The following is a 9,959-nucleotide window of genomic DNA, read 5'->3' as shown; positions in this document are numbered from 1 at the left end:
CGCTTTTTAATGACTTCGATAGAATGTTTCCGGAACTTCACAAATTTGATTTCGTCTAGCTAATTCATTTGTTTGTAATTAAGAATAAACAAGATAGAAGATACTCGTTAACTTACTAGCTTTTGTAGTTCCCGAGATCTCGACATTCATACGGACGGAAAAACGGACAGACATACGGACATGGCCAGATCAACTCGGCTAGTAATCCTGATTACTTTTCTACATTTTACTAATCTAACATACCCTTCTACACTACGAGCAACGGGTATAAAAAGGTCAGAAAAAGTGCAAGGCTAAGTGGGTGATTCAAAAATCCTTAATCCATTTAACTGCTCTTTGTCGAGTAGAAAAGCGGTGAGGTGCATAAAAGATTTTGTGATGTCTTCATAGGGTTTTTTCAATTGCCCGAAGCTCTTGTAGGTTGTTTGTTTTTATTAAACTCTCCTCGACAGACCCTCAGTTGGAACATATACACATACATATATGTGTTGAGGCACATACGAGTACAGGATTTTGCACGCATGAGTGCTTCGCCAGTTCCTTTGACGTTGTCTGTCGTTCTAATAAAAGAAATCTGTCAAATTCAAACGCTCGTAAATGTCTTACACATTTAACCGGTCATACAAGCGGCCGCCATGATGTTTTGTAACTGTTTACGCCGTCATTTTTTCCATCAAATCCGTTCTATGTACGTATGAACTTCATGCTACATAAAGACAATACATAAAGATATTGTATTTATTACTTTTATCCATTGAAATTTCACAATTGACTGCATTTCGGGTAAGTTTTTGTCGGTCGGTGTCTTTTGCTTTTTGTCAGCATGTTTTTATTTATTTTCATGTTGTCAAGGATGAACGCGAAGACGAAAACAGTTTAAGTAAAAAGTGTATAATTCAATTACCAGGATATGCGATTTTTAAAGGGTTGCCGTACTTCAAATGGAGGGTTCCTGCTTATAATGCTAATATGTTTAACAAGCTTAACAGAGAGTGCTAGTAAAATTGGTGTAATGTGCCTAAATATGGTGGCTAAGAAAGCTAGTTATTAATAAGTCATACTAACTTGAACCATCTCAAATAATTTAGAGTAATCAGTTTTAACAGCTTGTTTCTAGTTAATTTTAACGAAGAAAATAATTTAAAACATCTGTCCAAATGAGAAGAACGATTATCAGATTGGTTTCAATAGCCAGCGGACCTTGCCCAATATTCCGGACGCGCCTGTCTGTGTGGAACGCAGATGTGTTTCTGACCTACTGAACGACTTGGTGGCCTCCTTTCGGCCGGCGGTCGTGCTGAATCTGCAGCATGTGATAAGAGAGCGGGCAAACGAGCAGCATCCAACCGAAGGACACTCGTGCCGCGTCGTCCTTCATCGTCCTTGCTCGTTTTCGGCGCCAACAACCCTGTCCTGCGGATTCCAGATGCTGTTGCGCCTTCGAATGCCAGGCGTTGCCATCTTCCGGGCGCTGCGTTTCAGTACTTTCGCGTCTGGCTATATGTGCGGTTATCCTGGCGGTGCGTTATCCTGGCCAAACAGCCGCTCGTTCGTGATTTCGCCGCGGCTCGTGATCCTTCGCGCATTTCAATTAACAAAAAATAGTCGGGCTTTTGTTTCGAGTGCGAAATTGAATATGCAAATAGTGTGTGGTGTGGCCTGTAATTGAACAAACTGTGAGTTTAGTGGCGGATATGAATGTATCTTGTTTCCCACACAGATCAACAAATTTCCGGTTCTGACCTAACTCAACCGTTGGCATAAATGCGGCATTCAGGAATTCTTTTTTACTGGCCGCAAAGCCTCAGCCTGAGTGGTTTAAAAAAAGTGCATTTCATTTTTATTTTATTTGGCCTGGTCGTTAGTTAAATTAGTGGCCTTTGATTAGTGGCATTCAACGGCAGTTAGGCCATCAATCAGCTAAAAGTCGTAGTTATTGTTTTTTAATAGCAAAATGATTGCGCTAAAAGCTTCTGTCTGCAATGATAAATTTGAATTTCACGGATATTTTGCAAACTAATATTTCATGTGGCATTTCGAGTAAAGATACAACAAATTTATTTATTGAAAATGTGAAAAATGGATGTGCTAAAAGTATTTTGTAGCACATTTGTATAAAAAAGGTTAAGCCTGTGAAAGTAAAATGAAAGATATGCTATTAATGGATTACGATATATATTCCCAAAAATCGATTCATGAACTGAAGTTCATCTAAGGAAGACTGTTGTTGAACTCACTAATCCGCTTCTAATTACAGTGGAGTCCCCTCCAATTAACGAACGTAAAAGATAATCCCGCCTGCTTCGCGTAGTTGCGGAAATTAAAGTAATAAAACACCAGGTAGAGTTAAAGAAAAGCGCAAGCAAACGGGGAAAACTTTTTTTTGGCCATCACCAATTATTCAAAGGAACTAACTGAGTGTATTCAGATGAATACACCTGCGTGCCGAACTTGTGTGTGTGTGTGTGTGCATACTTACACTCGGGGTGTTGCTTACGCTTCGCATTAGCATAATTAAAATTCGGTAAACAGGCTGAACAGGCGAACAGTAGGCTCCATTAGCCCCCAAAAGCAAACATCGCCAGCCCAACTTGACCCAAAAGTGGGCTTTGAGCCACCGCATGGGGCGTATGCAGCAAACAAGACAGCAAATGTGAATACCCTATTACTCATTTTTAAGTAGACGCGAGTGTGTGGCTGCGAATGCCTGTTTGTAATACCCTTGCACTTTATTGTTTGAGCATCAGCGGTATGCCCGGGCTTTCGCTTTCAGGTCGCTAGCGGGGATTGAGGTTAGAGCGGGGGGTTTCCGTTTCCGGTTCCCATTGCTCCGCCATTTTTATGCCTTCGTGTGCTAGTGTGCGTGGCCCTGCTTTTTTATTGCAGCCTGTCAGGCGCAGCAATACATTGGTTTACCATTGAGAGTGTATATGCGCGCATTTTTCAGACAGTTTTCCCCAAAAAAATAAAATAGTAACAACAAATATAAAAATAGTAAAACAAAATGCGCAATTTGTTAGCATATATTGCAATTTCTCAGGGGCTTCCATACGCTGTATAGATCCCAACAGCATCGGTCCAACTTTAAGTTCATTAGGCTTATAGTAAATCATACGCCCTACTTCTTGATTTCATTATCCGTATATGTAGTCCACTTTGAATTCCAGCAAACAATCTTGCCTTTGATTGCACTCAATTGAATATAGTTGCCATGCAAACTCGATCAAATGCGATTCAATTTCCCAATTGAATTCGAATCAGGTTCAATTCACTTGCAATCCGTAGTCCAACCAATACATTACGCATTATTTTGCAGCTATAAGGATTAAATACGTTCGGGATGGGGCATCTTTATGTTTGTGTTTGCACCTGATTAGCGGACAATTAATGCGAATCGGCAATTAAAAGCTCCCTGAAATGCTAAATAAACAAAGTGCGGGTAATTAAATTAATTTCCGTGCTGGACAAAAAATAATAAGGAAGTGTCTGCCCAAAGTTCGGCGGAAAAAATAATGTAAAATAATATACATAGCATGGAGGCTGTGTGAGCAATCTACGCATGAAAAGCCAACCAAGCGGCGGGAAACTCATCAGCTGCGGAAAAGTAAACATAAAGTTTTGGATTCTGTCGTGGCTGTATGTTTGCACAGCATCCGTATATCCGGCACTTCATAAATTCATCCGTTTGTATTTAAATTACGCTCAAGGTGCACGAACTGGAGATACGCACATGCCGGAGATACATTCATAATGTAAGTATGATATACTCGCAATGAGCGAGAATCATTCATTTTCCACAAAAGTACAATTCTTTAACCCCATGGAAATAGACTCGTAAGAAGTAGCTGAGAAAAAGCGTGTACTGTTTACTCAACAGAAAGTCAGAGTCTTTCTTAATGGTCACGAATATAAGTTTACCCGTTTACATATCATATTTTCCGCTTCTCCCCGCCGGTTTGAAATACTTAAGGTTTTTATTTCGCCTCCTTTTCCGGAAAACTTTCGTCCTTATGTAGTCGTCTTGCCATTGTTGACTACCGTTTCAATGCGGGCTTTTCCTCAGCCATGTTATCTCCCTGAGCCATTTTCTTTTTGGACTCCGCACTCAGTTAGTTTTGGGCCACAAAAAAAGAGAAGAATGCCGAGAAACAAGTAAAGTAACTCTTGGAAAATTAAAAAATACCAACTTCACTGCTGTCAACGCTTAACTACATTTTTAAGACGGCTTACGGCTAAGAAAACTAAACGTATGTGAATGAAATACTTATTAAGTAGTAAACACACTTGTGATTAAAAACCTAATAAAGACCCATTTATTTTTTTAAAATGCCAAATGGTTGGAAAATTCGTGCACGCCCCTTTGGCAGAGTATAGAAATAGATTCGACTTTAGGCGAAATGAGGCAATAAAGATTTATCTCGAAAGGACCGCCGCCGCCAAAGCCAATGCAGCAGATTTGTCAAGGATTTGCGGCTGGAAATTTATTTTTGGCCGCTCGTCCCGTTTTCTGTTGACTTTTTGCAGTCCCCAGAAAGAATAAAGCAAATAAAGGCTATAGTTTGCCCATTGATTTTTGAGCAAAATGCAAATATATGGCCTGTGAGTCCTGTGTGGGCTACCAAAACAACTGTAATCTATGATGTCGCATTCGGCGTGCATAAATTTTAATTAAACCGAAAATAAAACAGCTTCAGTTTGCTTATCGCTCAAAGTGAAAATGTATTTTGTTTGTTTTGCTTTCGAAAAAAAAACTAGTTATTTTTTCATTGCCTAAATTCGAGCGCTGTTTGCATTTATCAGCTCTTAACGCAGCGATGATTTCGGCTCTCTAAACTGAACTGAACTGAACTGCAAATAAGAAAGTAGATTCTGTGGAAAATTAAACACAATTTTCACCACTCACCTAAGCGCATTTTGCTGCTCCTTTCGCAATCGGACACATTTCACAAGCTTTTGCCCAAAGTTAGAGCACAAAATGTGACAGGACATGAAAAGCTGTTGGACTGCTTATGACATCAACTTCCGAAACTTCGGCTACATTACCAATTGCACTTGGCAACGTGAGGCAACTAGGATGCTACGGGCTATTAAAGTCAACCACTCGCCCTGTACTCAACCTATTAGCCCAAGGACATTTTCTTTGTTTTTCCCGGTTAACTTCGAAATCTTTTTGGCCTGTCAATTATCGGTTTCCTCAGCAAGATGCTTTCCATTTACTGGCGTGTAAACAAGTTTTTCCACCATTTTCATTTTTAAATAATCGTGACGTGAGCGGCTTTGGCAAAATAAATAAAATAAAAAAAAAAAACATTTTGTTGTGCTGCGGTATACATGAGTTGTTTAGCCAAAGATAAAAACGTGATTACGAAACAAAACACTCGACTGTGAAGACAAAGAGGCCGCCGAAATATTTTGGGGGCATATTTTGCTGTGCCGCCAGTGGCACCATAAATCAAAAAACCGCAGGCTTTCGCTTGGGTCATGGGAAAAGTTAAACGGGCAGAAGTGTGGAAAAACTTTAGTTTTAATGGGTCGAGACGTTTTTCCGATCATTTGATGAAAACGAAGCGAATTCCAAGGCACCGAGAGTGCCGCAAACGCGTTAAGAATTATTGATGCCTCATTGCTGATTGCTCTGCGTTTACGCCATTTGACACACTCACATCCCGGAAAATATTCCCCCCAAAAAAATATCCTGGAATCTCTGGGGTTGGGCGAACATAATCCCAAGTCCCCCAAGTCGAAAAGGACACCCACTCACACAAGCACAATTGAAGTTATTTGGTATGTCTAGCGTGTACTTCGCATTTGCCCTCTCGAATCTTTGAGTCTTGGCGTTATTACAGTTTTTTTCCCCGGAAACTGATGGCAAAAATCAACACCCACATTGTCAGCATTTCAAGGCCTAAACCACGTCTGCACAAAATTATTGCCAACTTGGCCGATTCAAGGACTCCACATGCATTGCATTAAATTGTATTCCCGATGTGAGCGCCAAATTCGGTAAAACAATAAATATGGATTTGCTTGATTGTGATATGATTTCAATATGTAATAACATTTGTTTCTTCTTGGTTACTGGTATTTTCCAAGCCTCGACATATGTGACTATATTATTCTATTGAAATTTTAACGAATTTTTTTGGAAATATAAAGTGGTTATGTCAGCATGCTAGTCATTTGCGTTTCCCCAAGCACTTTTCAAATCAAAATTGTAACAAATCTATTAAAATTTTAGCTGGCTTTGTCAGAACCCCCAAAGTATTTTCACACGTAACAATAAAAGAGGATGGCATGTTTGGGGATCTCGGAAAAACAAACATTTAAATGATTTTTATGGCTACACATTTTCACTCCGAACATTAAACTTTAATGCAGGGTCCTCCGACTTTTTTATGCCTGCAAGTGGAGTATTATTGAAGATTCGTGTGTAAACAGTAAATATTCATTTTGTTTATTTGATTTTGGTTCGAAGGAAATGTTTATTTTTGAACAAACTTTATACTTTCCAGGCATGCAAAGTTGAGTCCTCTGCCAGTCCGATAATTCCTTTAATTCTGCTAAATGTGCGAATATATGGAACCCGAACGAATCCACAACAAAGACATTCATATTGCTTTCTGTGGTCCATGGTCCGTAGTCCATAGTCCATAGTAGATGGTCCATGGTATTTGAATGTTAAGTGATTCACGAGCTTCTCCCCATTGTTCGAAACTTATTTGCATTCATGTTTTTGCGCTTTTTTTCCGCTTCGGTCAGCGTAATATCTCTGTGTCCTCGGAAAAATTACTTTATGGCAGGAAAGGCATTTTGGTAGTAAGTTGTTTACCTAGGGAAAGTTGCAGACCAAACTCAATGTTGGTTCGCCGATGAGTGGATCTGAAGATTGCGATTACGTGGGTTTCCTACTCAACTTGCAGTTTTTGCCTTCGTTTGCTACCAGATTATTGCTACTAAGCTTTCCTTTTTTGTGGCCATTGTTGGTTGGTCAATATTGAAGTAGTCAAGTGGGTAAACGCTCTTGATTGTGACGTTCTTTCTTCATTATTTACTTGGCAAGATAGTTTGCGAATTTGTTGCATATTTTTTCTATTTATTGTTTACTTAAAAACCAAGTACAAATGCCTATTTTGGTGAGTTAAGGAGAAAGCAAAAGGATTCTAAGCATGAAATCAATTTCCATTAGTCCTTAGATTAACTTTGAATCGTCAGTATCCTTTGAGATTTGCTCGTTAGATTTGTGTTCCTTTTTCCGGTATGTCCATTGTCATTTTAATTTAGTGCCCAGGGAGTCGTTAAAGAGCAGTTTAACCCAAAAATAGAATAAGCCAATAAAGCAAATAAATACATATTAATCTTACGGATGCGGCAAAAAGTCGTATGTCAAATGGATTTTTTTGGCCAAACAATCGGTTGATAGCATTATTTTCAATTGCGTAACCTTCGCGTCCTGACGGCACGAAAAACCTCAATTACAAAATAGTAAAGTCTGTGTAAAACCAATTTTTCGGTTTGCAATCAGAAATCGAAAGATTTATAGCCTTTAAGCTTACTTCACGGCTGTCAGGTGAATACAAAATACCAGCAGCATAAAGGACATTCACGGATTTTTTGAGCTGAAAGTGGGTGAGGAAGTAGTGGTGGTGGTATCCGGAAACTGGTGCCTCGCCAACTTGAGTTCTTTTCCATTTGCATAAGCGCTTCCGCTGAATATTCATGTGGGAGCATGGGAATTTAATAGCTCGCCTTGCAAAATGGTGCATTCGAATAAAGTTTTATTATTAGTACATTTATATTTTACTGAAAGCCCACTTGGCTTCTTTGAAACACCGCGCTCTGATGTCATATCGCTGAATGTACCCGCTATTCCAGGCGATCATCAACATTCTGATTTCTCCTTCGAGAACGCCAAAGGCAAGGTAAGCTGGATATTGGTCACCATCCATATACATATCGCAATCAATGAATTCCACTGGCAGCAGTTTCACAGTACCCCACCGCGATGTATTCAGTATCGAGAGCAGCACGAAGGACTGCTCCTTGAAGATGCTGGCCATGAAGATGCCCAGTGGGTCCATGGCGAGGCACTGCGGCTCACCGCAGCACCGTTGCTGGCCAGCAAGGGTGGTCACACTCTGCAGATCCATTATCAACTGAACGCGCCACTGGGACTGGGGGCGTAGGAAGACACTGTCCTCCCCATCGCTGGAACATGAGTAGACCCGAGTGCTGCCGTAACACCCAAAGAGCAAAATGGAGCCGCACGTTGTCCAGACGGCCGTTTGAATGCGTTGCTGCCCAATGATCTGTTTCAACTTCCAATCCGAGCTATTCAGTTGACAAAGACTGGCGCCAGCATGGCAGGAGGCGCAGAAAAGCTCCTGGAAATCGGGACTGAATCGCAGCAGGGAGAAGGAGCCTAAGCTCTCCGGATTCGATATCAAACGCATCTTCTGCTGGCAGTCCGGCTTCCAGAGCATGATGTGTGATGAGCCCAATGCGGCTGTAACCAGAATGGTGCCATCTTCATTCCATTGCATCGTAGTCACATAGTTGTGCCCTTTATCCTCCAGGACTTGCAATTGATGAGTGCCCATCATATGTCGAATATTTGAATTGGCATTGAGACGCCGACTGTCCCACCACAAACATATCCCGTCTGCACAACCCACTGCAAATTCACAAGTTTGCGACCAAGGACGAAAGGCGACACAGGTGGTGTCCTTCTGCTTAAGGGATTGTATTTTGGTGGGGCAATCGCAATTCTTGTTGAAGATCAGAACCACATCATCATTGGTTAGAAGTGCCATCAACGAGGTGTTCGGATGGAACTCAATGAATCGAATGGCTGATGTTTTCCAGCCTCGTGTTTGGCTAATCCTCTCCAGAATCTCCGGATCGATGTTGCATTTCGGACGAAAACAGAGTCTCTTGAGTTGCTCAAGTTTTTGGCGAAACCATTGCCAACACTTGTTGGCCAAGTACCATAGTAAATCGAGCAACTGTTCAGTTTGATTGCCTATATCTGCGTTGTTCCTTTCAAAATGAACACGTCTTGGCTGTTGATTATTGCAAATTGGTGCGTTTGCTTCAGGAAACGCTTCATTTGATGGTTCCATTTTACTTCTTTGGGTTTATTTAATTTCAGCTTTTTAATATATTTTAATACCTTGAGATCAAGTGAATGTTGGAAAACTTCTAGCTTACTATATCTTCCAAAATGAAGCTCCTGCTACCGATACTTCCATTTCATTTTTATCGATGCTAGTTTGCCTTTCTTATTTCTGGTTGCATTCCACCTAATGGCTTTACTTTCGCCCATCGTTTTCCACTTTTTCAGGCTTTATCTTGGCGGCTATTAGTTTTGATAAATGGCTTTGGCGATGCAGTTTCTGGTCAGCGCTGTCAGCAGTTTACCTCTCAGCCTCTCATCCCAAAACGGCGATATAAAAATATGTTTCATTTTCCGTCGGCATGCTCTAGGTATTTTCTAAAAATACGCCGATAGATGCCTTTTATGCCAGCCTGTGTTTCCTAGAAAGGGGGGGTGTATGAGGAATTTAAATAAACGCTTTAATATTATGCAGAACAAAATGTAATCTACTCATGATAATTTCCGATTTATTTAGCATAAGCGAGTCAAACAAATAATTTTCGATTCATTGTTTTATTATCAGGCGGCTTGTAAAAATTTGACTGGCGTCTGTCAGCGCGAATTGAAAAAAAAAAAAAACATATTTAATGGGTAATTTAATTTAATCGAATCCTTTGTTTAAACAAAACGAAATGTAAAACCTCTGAAAATGAACCTTAACAAATATACACGATTTTCGCATAATTCACTTGTATGAACCAACGAAATGGCAAAAAAATAGGCCAAGTGAAAATGAAACGAAATTATGCGGGTGGAAAACCATAAATTGACTTTTGGGCCAACAAACAGACAAACAAAATAAAAC

At 40.3% G+C, this 9,959-nt stretch overlaps 2 protein-coding genes across 2 annotated transcripts in view; one reads left to right on the top strand and one right to left on the bottom strand.

Annotated features, from left to right (window-relative positions):
• The first annotated feature begins 1,499 nt into the window (after positions 1-1,499).
• LOC6611912 overlaps positions 1,500-9,959 on the top strand; it is a 103,056-nt gene continuing 94,596 nt past the window's right edge. Inside the window, exons 1-2 of the mRNA XM_032713982.1 lie at positions 1,500-1,676; positions 3,317-3,752. The gene's annotated coding sequence lies outside the window, so the exon portion shown is untranslated. The remainder of the gene's footprint in view (positions 1,677-3,316; positions 3,753-9,959) is intronic.
• Positions 7,791-9,185, bottom strand: LOC6611920 (aladin). The gene has a single exon (XM_002036401.2). It carries the CDS (start codon positions 9,117-9,119, stop codon positions 7,791-7,793), a length of 1,329 nt encoding a protein of 442 aa, XP_002036437.2. The 5' UTR covers positions 9,120-9,185.

This window comes from Drosophila sechellia, chromosome 2L, assembly GCF_004382195.2.
Source record: "Drosophila sechellia strain sech25 chromosome 2L, ASM438219v1, whole genome shotgun sequence".
Classification (NCBI taxonomy): domain Eukaryota; kingdom Metazoa; phylum Arthropoda; class Insecta; order Diptera; family Drosophilidae; genus Drosophila; species Drosophila sechellia.
Note: the sequence above shows the minus strand (reverse complement) of the source record. Positions and strands in the feature narration are given on the sequence as shown.

Bases quoted from the DNA above. Each gene is read 5' to 3' on its own strand.
- LOC6611920 (XM_002036401.2), bottom strand. From the start codon at position 9,119: ATGGAACCATCAAATGAAGCGTTTCCTGAAGCAAACGCACCAATTTGC.